At 42.7% G+C, this 19,355-nt stretch overlaps 1 protein-coding gene across 1 annotated transcript in view; it reads right to left on the bottom strand.

Moving 5' to 3' along the window:
- DIP2B (disco interacting protein 2 homolog B) overlaps positions 1-19,355 on the bottom strand; it is a 230,434-nt gene that overhangs the window by 38,753 nt on the left and 172,326 nt on the right. The window contains 8 exon segments of the mRNA XM_021091658.1: positions 1,776-1,903; positions 4,491-4,571; positions 9,587-9,723; positions 12,093-12,232; positions 13,577-13,691; positions 14,914-15,033; positions 15,787-15,880; positions 18,543-18,607. Coding sequence (XP_020947317.1) covers positions 1,776-1,903; positions 4,491-4,571; positions 9,587-9,723; positions 12,093-12,232; positions 13,577-13,691; positions 14,914-15,033; positions 15,787-15,880; positions 18,543-18,607 — 880 coding nt within the window.

The raw sequence follows: 19,355 nt of genomic DNA, 5'->3' as shown, positions 1-19,355 counted from the left end.
GGAATGATGGGACGTCGTGATGAATAAGACGGTCCCTGTCTTCGTGGAGCTCATGTGTCAGGGACAGAACAAACAAATAAATATGAAATAACGTCATGTCGTGATACACACTAGGAACCCGAGGCGGGGGGGAGGGGGCGGTGTGCGGGGGGCGTGCTATGAAGGCGGGGGCGCTGGGCGGCACCTCCCAGAGGAGCGGACATCGGAGCAGAGACCTGAATGAGGTGAGGACGCGGGCCGCGCGGAGATCTGGAGGAAGAGGTTTCCGGGCAGAAGGAACGGAAAGCGAAAAGGTTCTGAGGTAGGAACGAGCTTGGCAGGTTTGAGGAACAGCAAGAAGGCCAGTGTGCCTGGAGCAGAGTGGTGAAGCAGAGAGTGATGGGGAGAGGTCAGACCCAGGCCCGGGTGCTCACGGGGGACCTGGGAGGCCAGGGGGAGGAGGCTGTTCTGAGTGAGGTCTCCGCTCAAACGTCCCCTTGCTAGTGAGGCATTCCCAGGCCGCAGGGATAAAGCGGCAGGCACCCTCCCCCCCGAGTGTCATTCCTGCACAGCGCTCTGCAGCATCTCCAGAAGCATCTCGTTCCCTATGGTGGCACGCAGTCGGCACCCAATAAATATCTGCTGAATGAACGCATGAAATCATGGGAAGTCCCTGGGAGTTCCCATCATGGCTCAGCAGTAATGAGCCCAACTAGCATCCGTGAGGACGTGGGTTCGATCCCTGGCTTCGCTCAGTGGGTTAAGGATCTGGCATTGCCATGGGCTGTGGTGTAGGTTGCAGATGTGGCTGGGATCTGGCGTTGCTGTGGCTGTGGTGTAGGCCAGCAGCTACAACTCTAGCCTGGGAACGTCCATATGCTGCAGGTGCGGCCCTAAAAAGAAAATAAATAAATAAATGGGAGGTTCCTGGAGGGTGGAGTACATGGCCAGCAAGCCTGACCACCTCCTCTCCTTCTTTCCTTTTATCCACACATATTTAATGAACACCTACCACGTGCCAGGAGCTGTGCTGAGTGCTGGGGATATGACTGTGACCAAAGACAGGTCTAGTGCCCCATGGACTTTACCTCTCAGAGGAAGCCACACCATTACAAAAAACTACACATTTTGGGAACTGGTTCTCCATTGGTTTAATTTTTCTTACTTATTCAAAAACTAAGGGACAACAAGACTGCTTTCAAGACATCTATCCATGGTCGTAAACTACTGAATAGCATATCCATTATTCAAATATCTACCAAATATCTTTTCTTGAATTAATAAGAAAAAAGGATATCTAATTGACTTCATTCATGGAATTCAAAATTAGTGCTTATGTACTTATGTCAATCTCTGCATTAAAATGGTATAATAATTTAGTTAGATCAGGTGAGAGACATGATTCTTAGACATGATTCTTACAACCCCTATACAGTGGCACCTAGCTCAATCAGACCGAATGGGACGATTTCTGTACTGAAGGAATGCCAGAAGTTCAGTGCTTTAGAATTCTCCTCAGTCCTTGGAGTTCAACACATAGTAATAATTAAAAACTGAAATACAGGATATGGTTATCATATTCTTCTCAATTACAGCCAAAGAACCAGACACTTTAAAATAAGTATTCAAAGTCTGGTTTCTGCTACGCTTAACCAAAAACAAACTCATCGCTTGGAAAGAGAATCTACAGAATACAACTCAAATCACCCTATAAAGATATCTTTAAAAAAATTAAAAAATAAAGATAACTTTAGACTCCACTGGAAATGCTAACATTTGAACTTTGTACCACTCACCTTCCTCTATAAACAGTCTTTATTGATTCAACAGCCAATCCAGTAGCAACAATGTCATCAGCATTATGTCTTCGGCCACTAACCATCAGTAACCCGTCCATTTTTCCAACCACAAAGACCAAGCTGCCCTGAGAGGTAACAATGATTTACACACTTAAATAGTAAAACAGAAATGTCATTTCCACCTTGAAATAATTCTCATAGAAATATAAGAAAACAATACCGTATTTTATGGATTCTAAGAAAGTGTTTCACATCTTGACATCTCAGAAACAGTCATCTTACAATTAATAGGATCTTTTTCTTTCTTTCTTTTTGGTTTTCTTAGGGCCACACTCTTGGCATATGGAAGTTCCCAGGCTAGGGGTTGAATCGGAGCTGCAGCTGCTGGCCTACACCAAAGCCACAGCAAGGCCAGGTCCGAACTGCATCCGAGACCCACACCACAGCTCACGGCCAACGCCAGATCCCTAAGCCACTGAGCGAGGCTAGGGATCAAACCCGTGTCCTCATGGATCCTAGTCAGATTAGTTTCCTCCACGCCACAACAGGAACTCCCAGGGACAGATTTTAGAAGAAAATAAAACTAGGATACCACATGTGCACAGTTCATTTTCCTAGTCATGGTTATGTCCTAGTTCATCTCCTGTACTTAATCACGGGATGGATGCAGAGGAGAAAATTAAGTCATTTAACACTGGAATGAGGAAGAGATTAAGACAGTTTTAATGTGACAGTGAATGTCTCAGATTTATAAGGGTAATGTTCCATCTGGTAAGATTAGAAATAAGCTAATAAAGGTCTAAGGAATATGGTTGGAGCCTCACTTTTTCACTAAAATAACTGAAATGCAGGGAAAACTACTGTTAATGCCTTAAAAACATCACTGTATAAATAATCCAATTATTTATTATTTCATATAATCAGTATCAATAATTCTCACACACTCATTTGCAATAAGCAACTTTTCCCATTCATTATAGAATTCCTAAATTTTAGGACTGACTACTTAGTTATACTCAATTATCTAATCATCTTCATTTGAATATGACTCACTGATTTACTGAGCATAAGACAGTGCCATATACTGACTGGGTTATGTAAGTAAGACATAATCTCTAGTCTCAAGAAGCTACTGGCCTATCCTTCTGTCATCCCAGAAGAATCAGCCATTTTCAACACAGTCTGAAAAGTGCTGCGGTGGAAGTAAATGAAGAGAAGGAGACAGTCACTGCTAGTTCCTCAATTTCTCCTTTTTTTTCACAGTAACATAAAGAATTTCTAGCTGGGCATGGCTGACCAAAGTAAAGACTGCATTTCGGCCTCCCATGCAAGTAGGTGTGGCCATGTGCCTAGTTCACAGCGATGCAATGTAAGCAGAAGAGCTGCTCAGCAGCTTCAGACAATCTCTCCTAAGAGAGAGGAGGACTGTACTTCGTCCTGTGCCCTGTTTCCTGGCATGCAGAAGCCATGGCTGGAGCCTCATCTTAGACCTCAGTGGTACAGGGGAAGATGAAAGCAGCTGGGTATTTAAGAATTTCTTGGCACTGAGTGAAGAAGTCAAGACAGCAAGTGTAGACGTCTCTTTCTAGGAGAGCAATTCTCTTAGAGGTATGCCCTCACCCCCACCATCACCCATAAATGGTGGGGAAGACATGAAATAAAATTGAGTCTTTTCTTATTTAATCTGAACTACCAGGAGGAGAAAAAAGAGAGGGTGAGGAGGAAGTGAGAGATGGAAGAGAGGTATGTGGGCTCAACTACGATAAGGAATGTCTACCACTTACAAAATAAAATTCAAACTTTCCATTATGTCATGCAAAGCCCTTCATTCATGCGCTGGCTCTCTGCCCTCCTCACTGGCTTGTGGAAGTAACTATGAGCTCTTTGAGAACAGATTTGGTACTCAGTGCCTCCAAATATATCGCTTCTCGGCCTTTTGGCTAAGATCAAGTGCAGTGTCTCCAAATACCATTCGCTGAAAAACAAATTGTTCTCATTCAAAGAATTTACCGTCACATCTGGTACAGTACTGATAATCTGTATGAAAATGCTTTGTACACTGTTTATTACGGTTTTCCTTTGCTATTAAAGGTAACTTTTTCAGCACTCTTATAATTTACTGTAACATATTAATCAAATCAAAAAAGATAGCAAGAGGAGTTCCCATTGTGGGTGAGCAGTAAGGAACTCTACTAGTATCCATGAGGACGCAGGTTTGATCCCTGGCCTTGCCCAGTGGATTGAGGATCCGGTGTTGCCTTGAGCTGCGGTGTGGGTCACAGACGCGGCTTGGATCTCATGTTGCTGTGGCTGTGGTGTAGGGTAGAAGCTGAAGCTCTGATTCGACTCCTAGCCTGGGAGCTTTCATGTACCACTGGTGTGGCCCTAAAAAACCAAAAACCAAAAACAAACAAAGAAACAAAAGGTAGCAAGAAAAAGTGAAGAGTTTTGAAAATAAAAAATGTCATCTTAAAAGTGAAAGAAAAAAAAAAAAAAACCCAAAGGAAACAAATGAAAAATAATGTCTTAGTTTGAAGGAATAAAATGATTTTGGGTAATGGAAGCAATAAACATTAATTCATTTTAGAACATTTTTAGTTCTGCTCTAAATGTAAGTTAAGCAACCCTGTAACGGTCCTAGACTAACAAGAATTTGTTTTGTGCAAATATTTGGGTCAGATGCACCAAAACAAACATGAAAGCATCACTTACTGGCCCTACAAACCCCAGCAATCCTGACCGGATGAATGGCACATCCCCAACAGGAGAGCCTGCAGAATTCACTGGAATCACCTAAAAAAACAAAAGAAACAAAATCTGTGTTTTTTTTAAATGCATTTGATTTTTTAAAAATCTTAAAAAAAAAAAAAAAAGACTTCTACTCAATAATACATGTTTGTTGAAAATTAAAATCATATAATGAATCTGGTAATTCTTACCCCCTTAAGAATAGCAAACATTTATAACTTGTTCTTTATCTATTTTTTTAGATTAATATATTAAGAACTTTTTAAAAAGGCATCACAGGAGTTCCCTGGTGGCCTAGAGGTTAAGGATCCAGCGTTGTCACTGCTGTGGCCTGGGTTCGATTCTTGGCTCAGGAACTTCCACATGCCGTAGGCATGGCCCGAAAAATAACTAACTACATACATTCATAAATAAATGGATCATATCATATATACAGTTTTCTAACTTGCTTTTTCACATATTATACGTTTCACATAATATACATATGTTGGATACCTTTACAAATTGGTCAATCTAGCTCCCTTTGAAGAGTTCCTTAATATACCATCACATGTTACACAGGGGATGAGACAACATATACCTTGGAGTTAGGTCTAAGGTCAACATCTGACTTGGCTACTTGCTAGTAATATGGGCCTTGGGTAGATTCCTAGACTTCTCCAAACCTCAGTTTCTTTGGCCATAAAGTGGAACTCCCAGTGCCTCTCCCAGGCTTAGAAAAAGGAGGAAGGGAATGTCAACAGATTTGTAGATGTAAGCACAGTTCCCAGCCCAGAGTCAGTACTCAGGAAACCAACAAAGTTAGTAATATGAGAATATAACAAGTCTTTCTGGCTAGGTAGGTCGTTTCTGATTTTTCACAAATTTTTTTTTTTGTCTTTTCTAGGGCCGCTCCCACAGCATATGGAGATTCCCAGGCTAGGGGTCGAATCAGGGCTGTAGCCGCCGGCCTTCACCAGAGCCACATCAACTCCGGATCCGAGCCGCATCTGTGACCTACACCACAGCTCACGGCAAAGCCGGATCCTTAATCCACTGAGCAAGGCCGGGATCAAACCTGCAACCTCATGGTCCCTAGTCAGATTCGTTAACCACTGAGCCACGATGGGAAATCCAGAATGAGTCTTTTCAATTTGAACAGGCTGTCCAACAAAATTATTACAAAATTTACATTCCACCAATGACATATCAGAATGTTTTTTCCTATACTCTGGCTACTATTATATGTTGTCAGTTTTTCCAAACTTTGTCAATCTGGTAGGTAAAAAAAAGATAATTCCACTGTTATTTTAACTGCATTTCTTTATTACTAGTATGGATTAATTTCTTTCTTTTTCAGGGGGGGCAGGTATGCCTGGGGCATGCAAAAGTTATGGATGGATTTCTTATCCTTGCGTTCATATGTGTTACAAAGGTTTTCTCACCAGTAACTTATTTTTAGGGCAGAACCCACAGCATATGGAAATTGCCAGGTTAAGGGTCGCATTGGCGCTTCAGCTGCCAGCCTAGGCCACAGCCACACCAGATCTGAGCTGTATCTGCGATCTACATCACAGCTCATGGCAACACCAGATCCTTAATCCACTGAGCAGAACCAGGGATCGAACATGCATCCTCATGGATACTAGTCAAGTTCGTTACCACTGAGCCGCAATGGGAACTCCCCTAGTAGCTTATTTTTAAAATATAACTTTTGGAGTTTCCATTGTGGCTCAGCAGAAATGAATCTGACTACTATCATGAAGACACAGGTTTGACCCTTGGCCCTGCTCAGTGGGTTAAGGATCCAGCGTTGCTATGGCTCTGGCGCAGGCCAGCAGCTACATCTCCAGTTCAGCCCCTATCCTGGGAACCTCCATATGCTGCAGGTGTGGCCCTAAAAAGAAAAAAAAAAAAAAAAAAAATTAAATTAAATATAACTTTTATTTTCTGACTAGCCATTACTATGTCTTTTGTTCTAGTGAAATATTAACCACATTGGAAAATTTAGAGTCTAAATGTAAAGATCCATTAGGAAAAATATTAGACGCTTTAATTTGTAAAACCATCGTAATTGTTTTCTTCTTTTTGGTTAGGATTTTTATTCTATTTCACTATTATTAAATTTATACTGCAAATTTCAAAATTTCTTCATCACTATGGCCCTAACAACTTTAGTATTAAATCTGAGGATTTTGGCAATGCAGTTGCCCTCATAGGAAAAGCAACATAATAAAATATTATTGATATCTTCAAAACACTTCTTGAGGATCTTGTTTATATAAAGAAAATGCAATGAAGAAAAAAAATCAGATATTGGAAACATACGAAGTCCAAGCACTTAAAAGAAAAACAAGGTGAGATTTAAATTAGTAAAATGTGGGAGTTCCCGTCGTGGTGCAGTGGTTAACGAATCCGACTAGGAACCATGAGGTTGCGGGTTCGGTCCCTGCCCTTGCTCAGTGGGTTAACGATCCGGCATTGCCGAGAGCTGTGGTGTAGGTTGCAGATGCGGCTCGGATCCCATGTTGCTGTGGCTCTGGCGTAGGCCGGTGGCTACAGCTCTGATTCAACCCCTAGCCTGGGAACCTCCACATGCCGTGGGAGCGGCCCAAGAAATAGCAACAACAACAACAAGACAAAAAAAATAAAAATAAAAATAAATAAATAAATAAATAAATAAATAAATTAGTAAAATGTGGAGTTCCTGTCATGGCTCAGTGGGTTAAGGATCCAGTGTTGCCGTGAGCTATGGTGTAGGTCACAGATGTGGCTCGGCTCCCAAGTTACTGTGGCTCTGGCATAGGCCGGTGGATACAGCTCCGATTTGACCCCTAGCCTGGGAACCTCCATGCGCTGCGGGAGTGGCCCAAGAAATGGCAAAAAGACAAAATAAATAAATAAATGAATAAGTAAAATGTATATATACTGAGCAGAGGTAAGTAATCACCTGTGAAAGTAAACTAAGAGAACGGCAATAAACAGTTTATGAATGTCAGGAGTTCCCTTCGTGGTGCAGCGGAAATAAATCCAACTAGTATCCATGAGGACATGGGTTCGACCCCTGGCCTTGTTCAGTGGGTCAGCAATCCCACGTTGTGGTAAGCTGTGGTGTAGGTCGCAGACGAGGCTCGGACCTGGCGTTGTTGTAGCTCTGGCATAGGCCAGCAGCTGTAGTTTGGATTTGACCCCTAGCCTGGGAATTTCCATATGCCAAGAGTGCAGCTCTAAAAAGCCAAAAAAAAGTCTATGAATGTCCACTTCCAATTGTGAATTGGTCACAATTTCTGAAGGCAGGCGAAGAATGTAGGAGTACGATGGTGGTGGTAATAATAGACATTAAATGATATATATATATATATTTTTCCCCCCGTCTTTTGTCTTTTTACGGCTGCACCTGCGGCACATGGAGTTTCCCAGGCTAGGGGTCCAATCAGAGCTGTAGCCGCTGGCCTACGTCACAGCCACAGCAATGAAGGATCTGAGCTGCATTTGCGACCTACACCACAGCTCACGGCAACGCCAGATCCTTAACCCACTGAGTGAGGCCAGGGATCGAACCTGCCACCTCATGGTTTCTGGTCGGATTCGTTTCTGCTGCGCCACGATGGGAACTCCCTAATGATTTCTGTTATACCATTGCAGCCTGTGTAAACACAGATGATGGAGCCTTTTTCAGCCACTCCCCCACTCACAACTCTCCTGCCATTTTTATCTATTATTACCCAATTACATGCACTGATTTTCAAATGGCATGGTACATAGATGTGCCCTGCCATACTGAGACTGAGACCGCTAGTCTAGATTACAGAAAAGGGAAGCCAAAGACCTGAAAATTGGCAGTGGTCCTATATGCCCCGATTAGTGTGAAGGGGACATGGTCCATAAACTGGAGTTTTCTGTTCCCTTAAAGGTACCCCAAGGCGAGTTAATCCCAATTATGAAATACAGACAATTAATTATGCCTGTTCTGATTTCCAGGCTTACCAGGCAATTTGGCTTCACATGCAAACTGGCTACAGGAAAACGATGCACTAGCTCCACTGGAATATGAGCTATTTGAGGAGTTTTGTTTGTTTTCTTGATGTACCACAAGCATCTACAATAGTGCCAGACACAGAAGGCACTCAATCAATATTTCTCCGACTGAAAGACTGAATAATGGGAGCAATCTGCCGTCTCAACAGGACAGGTTTTCATTTTTCGGGGGGGAGTTGGCATTCTGGTTTACATTACTCTCTACAAGCCTGCTTAATCGAGTCTACTCTTTTTTGCTTTTTTTTTTTTCCTTTTTTTGGCCACACCTGTGGCGTACGGAAGTTCCTGGGCCAGGATTGAATCCGAGCCATAGCTACGGAAATGCCAGATCCTTAACCCATGGCACCACAGTGGGAACTCCACTCAAGTCTCCTCTTTTTTTTTTTTTTAAAAGGCAAGAAAGAAATTTATTAAGATAGGACATTTGTGAGAGATGCAAGCAGGCAGACAAGGAGGCTCTGCCAAGTCTCCTCTTGAAAGATGGATATTTAACAGATAAACAATAGCCCTTCCTGCGTGCCAGGTGCTGGTCTAAGCACTATATGAACATTAGCTCGTTTAGTTGTCATAGCAACCCTGAGGTAGATACTAGCTTTTTAGGGCTGTACCTGTGGCATGTGGAAGCTCCCAGGCTAGAGGTCTAATCAGAGCTATAGCTGCCGGCCTCCACCACAGCCACAGCAATGCGGGATCCGACCCATGTCTTCGACCCACACCACAGCTCACGGCAATGCCAGTTCCTTAACCCACTGAGTGAGGCCAGGGATTGAACCCACATCTTCACAGATACTAGTTGGGTTCGTTTCTACCGTGCCGCAATGAGAACTCCCGATTACTCACATTTAAAAGAAAAGGAAATCAGGGCACAGAAGGGTTACACAACTTACCTGAGGTCAGCCAGTGCGCGTGGACTCGGGAGTCCAGCCCTGGAGAACACACTCCCAAGGGCTATACTGAGCTACTTCCTCTCAGCCAGCTTGGCTGCCCTGTGGTCACCGTGACCTCACCCAGCACTTTCCCCACCAAACCTGAATATCATGTACCTCAAACGTATTTTTTGTCACACCAGCAAGCCCAAAGTACATCATGCCTCCTGTTCTGGAGCTGACACAGATTTCTCCAATTTCGTCTGTTTTGCAGAGTTGGGGAGGTCCGTCAGGTTTCACAATGCACATCATCCCTAGTGTACAGAAAGCACAGTCAAGGGATAGTTTGGAAAACCTTCACAAAAACGACTTTGTCCTTATGAACCCAGAAAAGTTTCACATTTAATGAATGGCTCAAGTAAGAATACCAAACAGGAATGTTAAAAAAAAAAGACCTGACAATACATAGGTATATCTGAAATTTCTATCTTTTAGCCCTGATGGTAAATAATTTTAAAAATTCAGCAAAGGAGTTCCCGTCATGGCTCAGTGGTTAACGAATCCGATTAGGAAGCATGAGGTGGTGGGTTCAATCCCTGGCATCGCTCAGTGGGTTAAGGATCCAGCGTTGCTGTGAGCTGTGGTGTAGGTCACAGACGCGGCTTGGATCCTGCGTTGCTGTGGCTCTGGCATAGGCCGGCGGCTACAGCTCCAATCAGACCCTTAGCCTGGGAATCTCCATATGCCATGGGTGCAGCCCTAGAAAAGAAAATAAATAAATAAATAAATAAATAAATAAAAATTCTGCAAATACTCGGGTTGTTGCTGTGGTGCAGGTTGGAGCCCTGGCCTGGGAACTACTGCATGCCATGGGCGTGGCCAAAAAGATAATTTTTTAAAAAATAAATAAGTTTAGGAGTTCATGCTGTGGTGCAATGGGATAGGCAGTGTCTCTGCAGCACCAGGACACAGGTTCGATCCCCAGCCTGTGGTTTGGAGGATCTGGTGTTGCTGCAATTGCAGCATAGGTCACAAATGCAGCTTGAATCTGATCCTGGCCCTGGGAACTCCATATGCCACATGGTGGCCAAAAAAAAAAAAAAAAATCAGACATGGAAGCAACTTAAATGTCCACTGACAGAGGAATGGATAGATAAAGATATGGTACATAATATACAATGGAATATAACTTCACCATAAAAAAGAATGAAATAATGCCATTTGCAGCAACACGGATGCAACCAGATATTATCATACTAAGTGAAATAAGTCAGAGTGAAAGACAAAGATGATATGATATCACTTATATGTGAAATCTAAAAAAGGATATAAATGAACTTACTTGCAGAACAGAAACAGACTCATAGGCTTTGGAAACAAACTATGGTTACCAAAAGGGACAGGTAGGGGAGGGGGAGGGATGGACTGGGAATTTGGAATTGGCACGTGCACACTGAGGTATATGGAATGACTGGCCAACGGGACGTGCTCTATAGCACAGGGATTTCTACCCCTACCCGATATTCTGGAATAACCTATTTGGGAAAAGAATCTGAAAAAGAATGGATCTGTATATACGTAAAACCAAATCACTTTGTTTAACATCAGAAATTAACACAACACTCTACATCAACTACACTTCAGTAAAACTTAGAAAAAAAAAGAAAATCACTAATAACAAAAAAATAAATTCAACAAACAAAACATACAACAGATGCAAGTTGAAGTTTTAGAGACAGTGACTTATTAAAAATGACTGCAAAGTTGAAGGAAACAGGTTAAATGAACTACCCTTTCACCAATCAAACTTAACAGGCAAAAAGCAGTGTACCCCTTCTGCAGCCACAACATTGTGGCAATTACAGAGGAAAATGGAAAACTTCAGTATCACTCAGTACTCAGCTTTCTTTTCTTTCTTTTTTTTTTTCTTGTCTTTTTGCCATTTCTTGGGCCGCTCCCTCAGCATATGGAGGTTCCCAGGCTAGGGGTCGAATCGGAGCTGTAGCCACTGGCCTAGGCCAGAGCCACAGCAATGCGGGATCCGAGGCCGCGTCTGTGACCTAGACCACAGCTCACAGCAACGCCGGATCCTTAACCCACTGAGCAAGGGCAGGGATCGAACCCGCAACCTCATGGTTCCTAGTCGTATTCGTTAACCACTGCGCCATGACAGGAACTCCAGTACTTAGCTTTCCACATGAACAGTGGTAACAGAGGCATTCACAACTAAATCACACAATTTTGCTGGAAGGTAAATTTGATTAGAATTATTTAAATGTTAGAGAGCCTTTGAGAAAATAAGTGACTACTAAATTTTGCATTCCTAGCTTTGGTTTTTTGTTTTTTCTTTTGTCTTCTTAGGGCCACACCCGCGCATATGAAGGCTCCCAGGCTAGGAGTCAAATTGCAGCTGTAGCTGCTGGCCTACACCACAGCCACAGCAACCTGTATCTGAGCCGTGTCTGCGACCTACACCACAGCTCACAGCAACAATGGATCCTTAACCCACTGAGCAATGCCAGGGATCGAACCTGTGTTCTCATGGATACCAGTCAGGTTGGTTAACCACTGAGCCATGATGGGAACTCCACATTCCTAGTTTTGGATCTCATGTTTCCTCAGGCTCCACTGTCTCTAAAGACAAATCCTCACGAAAAGCCAAAGAGTGCTCCTGAGAACTCACCCCCAGGCATTACATGTCCCACATCCTGGACTGTCAGTGCTGAATTTTTATCTTCAGTATTCACTCGGATTACCCCATAGCTCAATCCATTCATGGAGAGAATGGCTCTTCCCGGCAAAGGGGCCCCTGGAACTCCAGGCCTGGAAACAAAATAAACCATCAAATTTGCTAAGTTGAATGATACTAAGAGAAAAATATGAATATAGGAAAGGAAACTTCCTCTGGCTACCACACACACACAACTCATTTTCTCTACCAAAAACATGCCAAATTAATCAAACTCACATACGCAAAGCATAGTCAACAATCATTTGGGTTGAAAAAGTAAATTTTAATCAGTTGTTAAGAATATATTGGCTTAGGAGTTCCCGTTGTGGCTCAGTGGTTAACGAATACGACTAGGAACCATGAATTTGCAGGTTCGATCCCTGGCTTTGCCCAGTGGGTTAAGGATCTGGTGTTGTGGTGAGCTGTGGTGTAGGTTGCAGATGTGGCTCGGATCTGGCGTTGCTGTGGCTCTGGCGTAGGCCAGTGGCTACAGCTCCAATTCGACCCCTAGCCTGGGAACCCCATATGCTGCAGGAGCGGCCCTAGAAATGGCAAAAAGACAAAAAAAAAAAAAAAAAAAAAAAAAGAATATACTGGCTTATGGAGTTCCCGTCGTGGCGCAGTGGAAACAAATCTGACTAGGAACCTTGAGGTTTCAGGTTCAATCCCTGGCCTCGCTCAGTGGGTTAAGGATCTGGTGTTGTGGTGAGCTGTGGTGTAGGTCGCAGATGTGGCTCGGATCTGGCGTTGCTGTGGCTCTGGCGTAGGCCGGCAGCAACTCTGATTAAACCCCTAGCCTGGGAACCTCCATATGCCACAGGTTTGGCCATAGAAAGACAAAAAATAAATAAATAAATAAATAATAAATAAAAAAGACAAAGAATATATTGGCTTGGGTATACTACTTTCTATACATAAGCCACAATCAAGAACAGTCTATTTCAGAGTTCCTGTCATGGTACAGCAGAAACAAATCCCACTAGGATGGGATGCAGTGTTGCCGTGAGCTGTGGCGTAGGTCGAAGACAAGGCTCGGATCCGACGTTGCTGTGGCTCTGGCGTATGCCAGCAGCCGTAGCTCTGACTGGACCCCTAGCCTGGTATCCTCCATGTGCCGCAGGTGCAACCCTAAAAAGCCAAAAGCCAAAAGCCAAAAAAAAACCAGTCTATTTCTAGTCTAACTAAGGATTCTGAAAAGCAAAACAAGAGAAAAAGAAAACTAACTCACAAATACGAGATGAGAATAATTAATGTAAAATTTCAATTTACCAGGAGAGGGAAAAATGAAATGCCTCCAACTGCCATACAAAGTCATTTTCACTTTCAGGTTTATGAAGCAGAAAATTAGATCATACCCCTTGTCACTACCTGGTCAATTCTGCACATTTGATTGAAGCTGTAACAGACATCAAGAGAACGAACATTCTGAACAATACCTGCGGATTGCAACTGTCATGGCTTCAGCAGAAGTAGCACATGGACAGATGGCCTCAGGTTTCAGACCATGGCTTTGGAACAGACTCAGGAAGGCATCACAGGATGACACAGACCCTGAGGAGTTGAAACAGATCAACTTGAAAGCTGAAATGTGATTTTCATTACTGCAGGAAACTGGTAAATGGTAGAAAGTCGACACATTTATATGGAGTAATTAATTCCATGCAAATACTCTACTGTGCCTGTGAGATGGCTGATAGGTTTCAAGGACAAATGCATGCTCATCCAGCCCAAGAAAGGTCACTGACACTGTTTAAAGTTACAACTTAGAAGAAGGCTGCTCCTACCAAACTGCCCAAGCAACAGCAGAGATGCACTGCAGGCAACAGGCAGCCGGTTTGGAAGCAAGCAACGCTTCCTGAAGTAACCACTGCATTTTAGCCAGGGCTCAATTCTATTAATATTCTGGCTTCGTTCCATCCGCGTCATGTGTTCTCTGACTTGTTTCTCATCAAGGTCAGTCCTGGGTCTGGGTTTCACATCAGGATGATCACTGAGACTACTGACAAAATCCGCTGATAACAAAGAACAGCGTAGTGTCTAACGCTTTACCCGATTCTACCCTGGAGGAGGTGTGTGTGGGGAAAAGGAGGTGAGAGAATAAGAGCTCTAAAAACTTTTGAAAACTCCTTTGATTTGCTGACAGGGAATTTACATAAAGTTTGGACATGTGGTTACATCAAGTCACCTTCTTACCGCCTTTTTTTTTATTTACATGAAAGGACTTAAATGAGTGAGCAAGGAGTGGTTTCAGAAGCCTATAGCTCCACCAAATGACAAATGACTACATAAAAACGTAGCCTATCTATACAATGGACTATGACACGGCTATAAAAAAGAGTAAAGTACAGACGCATGCTACAACATGGATGAACCCTTACAGTACGCGGAAGGAAAGGAGCCAGGCACAAAAGACTGCATACAGCACAACTACATTTATAAGAAATGTCAAAAATAGGTAAACAGAGAGAGGCAGGGAGTAGGTTAGCAGTTGCCTAGGGCTGGGGGACAGAGGATGAGAACCGGGGAGGGACTACTAATGGGCGCAGGATTTCTCTCGGGGATAACGACGTTCTAAACTTAGGTCGATGGTTACAGCTGTGTAACTGTGAATGTACTGAAACACAAAACTGTACTTTACGTGAGTGAGTTTTATGGTATGTGAATTATCTCTCAATACAGATGTTTTTTTAAAAAAGTGCTTACAGAAGGGGGTGAAAACCTCAACCTACCTAAGCGAAGGCTATCCCCAGACTGACACTCTGGAAATACTCACAGGGATTAGCTCCATCAGTCACAATCAACATCCGGAGGGAACTCAAGCTCACATCTCTCTGGTCCCGATGTGCCATCATAGCCCAGTGCAAGTCTCGGCATTTCACTAAAGCCACCTTGGCTATGAATGCAAAGGGGATAAAGTCAACATGCGTGCTAAAATTGGTAGATATTTAATATACTGTAATAAAGACATTTTTCCTTATTTTAGGAATCATGAGATGGTCACTCAGAGAAAATAAAAAAGGTTTCAAAGAAATTGTGCCAGGTGCTCTGAGGTCACAGGGAACTGACTGGACGCATGACTGTCTTGCTCACTGTGGCCTGCAGGGAGGCTGTGGAAGCCCTGAACACCAAAGCACCCAATATATATAATTCAGGGCTCAGATTCAGGCACAGTCATCTCAATTCTTAAGAACAAAGTATAGGAGTTCCCGTCTTGGCTCAGTGGTTAACGAATCCGACTAGAACCATGAGGTTTTGGGTTCCATCCCTGGCCTTGCTCAGGAGGTTAAGGATCTGGCGTTGCCGTGAGCTGTGGTATAGGTCGCAGACACGGCTCGGATCTGACATTTCTGTGGCTGTGCTGTAGGCTGGCAGCAATAGCTCCAGTTAGACCCCTAGCCTGGGAACCTCCATATGCCCCGGGTATGGCCCTAAAAAAGAAAGAAAGAAAAAAAGAATAAAGTACATCAAGTGAGATGACATCAAGTGAGATGAGCTAGAAAACATATCTAATTTTATAGTAACTGAACTTTAAAATCCATCACAGCACCAAGGCATAGAGTTCTGTCTTTAGAAGAACAATTTGAAAATCCCTGCAATCTTAGTTCACACAGTCACATAATTAAAGCTTGGGTGTGTGTGTAACTACCTTTGTGGGCATGTACTCTTTGGACCCAAGAGAGAGGGCAGGTCTTCATAACCGAGTAGGGCACACTAATGGTGTGCATCTTATTCATTACATTCTGAAAAGCAAACAAAGATAAAAGTCATACCTAAAACATCTTAGAATTTTAAAACTGAACTGATATTTTATTAACAATGTTAACTACGCAACACTCCAATACATGCTCTTTGAAAAAAAAAATCTAAAATACGAACTATAAGGTTGAAGCCTCCTTTGCTATCCATTCTCAAACACAGTGTCCTCCTTTCCTCCTCAGAAATAATCACTGTTACGAACCTGGCATGGATCCTTCCAGTCCTTTTTCTATGTATTCACAGATATATATTTGTTCCCACAGAAAAATAAAAGTATTTTTTAACAAAAGGCATCATACTATACATCTATCTGCAATGTGCTTTTTTTTCACTTAAATTGTTTAGAGCTAAATCTATGCACATCAGTATAAGAGAGACATAATTTTTGGAACTGCTCCATAGTATTCCAAGGTATGACTATACCACAATCTGTTCAGGCATTTCCCTATTACCAACAACTTTGTTGTTGTTGCTGATAGACACAATCCATATTTATACTCATTTCCCTAGGCCCATGGGCAAGTGTGTTTCTCTAGGGCAGATACAGGAAAGCTGTATTGCTGAGTCTTTTTTTTTTTTTTTTTTTTTTTTGGTCTTTTTAGGGCCGCACTGGTGGCATATGGAGTTCCCAGGCTAGGGGTCCAATCGGAGCTGTAGCTGCCGGCCTACGCCAAAGCCACAGCAACGCCAGATCCGAGCCTCGGCTGTGATCTACACCACAGCTCACAGAAATTTGGGATCATTAACCCACTGATCGAGGCCAGGGATGGAACCTGCAACCTCATGGTTCCTAGTTAGATTCCTTTTCTGCTGTGCCACGATGGGAACTCCAGGATGTGTGCTTTTTAAAGTGAACAGATAACTGCCAAACTGCCCTCCAAGAGCGATGTGCTTTCATCATGCTCATGCTTGCCACATACCATGAAGGGCTGCATCTTACACAGCAAGAAATCAGGGCTTCCCTGTTGCTTACAGGAGGTCCTGCCCAGACCTGTGAGGTGTCTGAGTAGATAAAGCTGAGGAACCTGAGGGTGTCATGCAATCTGGTGTCTCTCCTGCCACCCAAATCAAACACACCAGGATGCCCTGTCCCCAAGGAGACTCAGCCTGACATGGTAACTAAGTCTTGGTATTTAGATGGCCCTTTTGTTTAGCACCCAAGTGGTCCAAAGATAACAAGATGCCACTGTCAACCACTTTTTCCTCTCTCCCCCAAGTTTCTAGCTATGCTGTCAAACTTTTGTATTTCAGGGAAAGAATGGTGTTTATAACCACTTCTTCACACATGCTCTTATCTTGTTCTGTGTATCACGGAGAGAAGATTCCCTCAAACTCCTCAAAAGGTTTTTCAACCTCTGATAAAAAAAAATAATGGAGTTCCTGTTGTGGCTCAGTGGAAACGAATTCGACTAGTAACCATGAGGTTGCGGGTTCGATCTCTGGTCTTGCCCAGTGGGTTAGGGATCCTGTGTTGCCATGAGCTGTGGTGTAGGTCGCAGACTTGGCTTGGATCTGGTGTTGCTGCGGCTGTGGTGTAGGCCGGCAGCTGCAGCTCCAATTAGACCCCTAGCCTAGGAATTTCCATAGGCCCCACGTGTGGTCATAAAGAGCAAAAAACAAAACAAAACAACCTAAAAGGGGAAGGGCTTCAGAAAAGAACTAGAAAGTATATATGCTCAAGGAATAAATGCTTTTACTTTTTTTTTTTTTTTTTTGACTGCTGTGATGTGCAGAAATTCTGGGGCTAGGGATCGAACCCATGCTACAGCTGCAGATCTGAGTCACAGCAGTAACAATACTGGATCCTTAATCTGCTGAGCCACCAAGGGACCACCAGGTTTTTACTAACTTGAGGGGTCCTTGGAGAAAAGGGGTCCCGCTCCTCTTCCCCAAGCTTCATTTGTCCTTTCAGTTCTGGGATCCTGTATCTCTTCTCTCTCCCCTCCTAATCAGCAGGCTACATATGCAGCTTTTCCCGCTTGAAATGTCCCTCCTCTGATTCCACCCCCAAACATCTCTATGTGGGCTACATCTAACTGATTTTTCAGTCCCAGTCAGCTATCACTTCTTGCATAAAAACTGAGGCCACAGCTGAGAGGAACTCGCCTTTTTCTAACTCCCTTAGCACCTAAGTTACCTGTTCCTGTATTATGGAAAGTAGCCTGATCTATCTTGTTAATGCTATTCTTGCATTGCGGCATAGAGCCATTCAAGACATTTTGTCCAGTGGCAAGGTTAATTACCCACAGTTGCAAAGTTCTAGACATATTCATGTAATCTTTTCTCCAGAAAAGAGGTAACCCTCAAACACAGTTTAAAAAAAAAATCATTAAAGAACAGTCTTATGTAGAGTTTTTAAGCTTTGAGCCATCATAGCAAATGTTTTTAATTTTTTTGGTCTTAAGTTCTCTTACATACTGTTATGGAAAGGTATGACCCACACAGTGAAGAAGAGATAGAATTATATTCCCCTTTAAAAAAAATTACCATTTGTATCACAAAATCAAATTCACCTGGAAAACATTAGTGATCTTTTGGCTTAAATTTCAAACAAGCACTGAAAGATGCTTGTGGTTACACAGCACACACAATGATCTAAATCATAAGCACAATTTACACCAAAAGCCTTAATTCTATGTAGCTTACCGCAAACATGCCATGCCATAGCCCAGCATCTTTCTTAAAGTCCAAAACATTTACTACTGTTTCTCCTAAAATAGGAAAAGCAGGGGAAAAAAACCACAAAGAAATTACCTTTAATGTTAAAGAGCAAAATTATGTCAATTGTCTCTATGAACAACTGATTTGGTACTTTTACAGAAACTACTAAAAGCTCTCTGGGTCTTCTGAGTCCTTGAGGGTCCCCTCAATTTGGCTGGGGAGCTGATCCCAGGGTGACATGGTTACAGAAGAGAAAATGAGTTTGGAATTCTTTGATGTAGGCACTGTCTTTGAGACAGTAATTTTTTTCCTAACTATATAAGGAATACATGTTTACTCAGAAGCTTTGGAAGTTTCACAAGTGCATGTAAAAAACTATACTTCCTAGAAAAAATAAAAAACCTTGGTGTACGTATGCATCTATATGCTATGTTTATATACATGCAGGTGTACTTCTAAGTTTATACACTTACAGAGAGATCAGACATAACAAAATTGCCACATATTGCTCTGTATCTAATTTATTTCCACTTAATGTATACTGAAACAATCTTTAATATTGAAGAATATGAGCTTTAATACCTCAGAGTATAAACCTATATGAATGCACTATAATTCAATCAATCATCCTCTTGGCATTTTGACTGATTTCACTACATTTTTTCTTTTTTCTTTTCTTTTCTGCTTTTTAGGGCTGCACCTGAGGCATATGGAAGTTCCCAGGCTAGGGGTCGAGTCAGAGTTGCAGCTGCTGGTCTATGCCACAGCCACAGCAACGCTGGATCTGAGCCGAGTCTG

The sequence above is a fragment of the Sus scrofa genome, chromosome 5 (assembly GCF_000003025.6).
Source record: "Sus scrofa isolate TJ Tabasco breed Duroc chromosome 5, Sscrofa11.1, whole genome shotgun sequence".
NCBI lineage: Eukaryota > Metazoa > Chordata > Mammalia > Artiodactyla > Suidae > Sus > Sus scrofa.
Note: the sequence above shows the minus strand (reverse complement) of the source record. Positions and strands in the feature narration are given on the sequence as shown.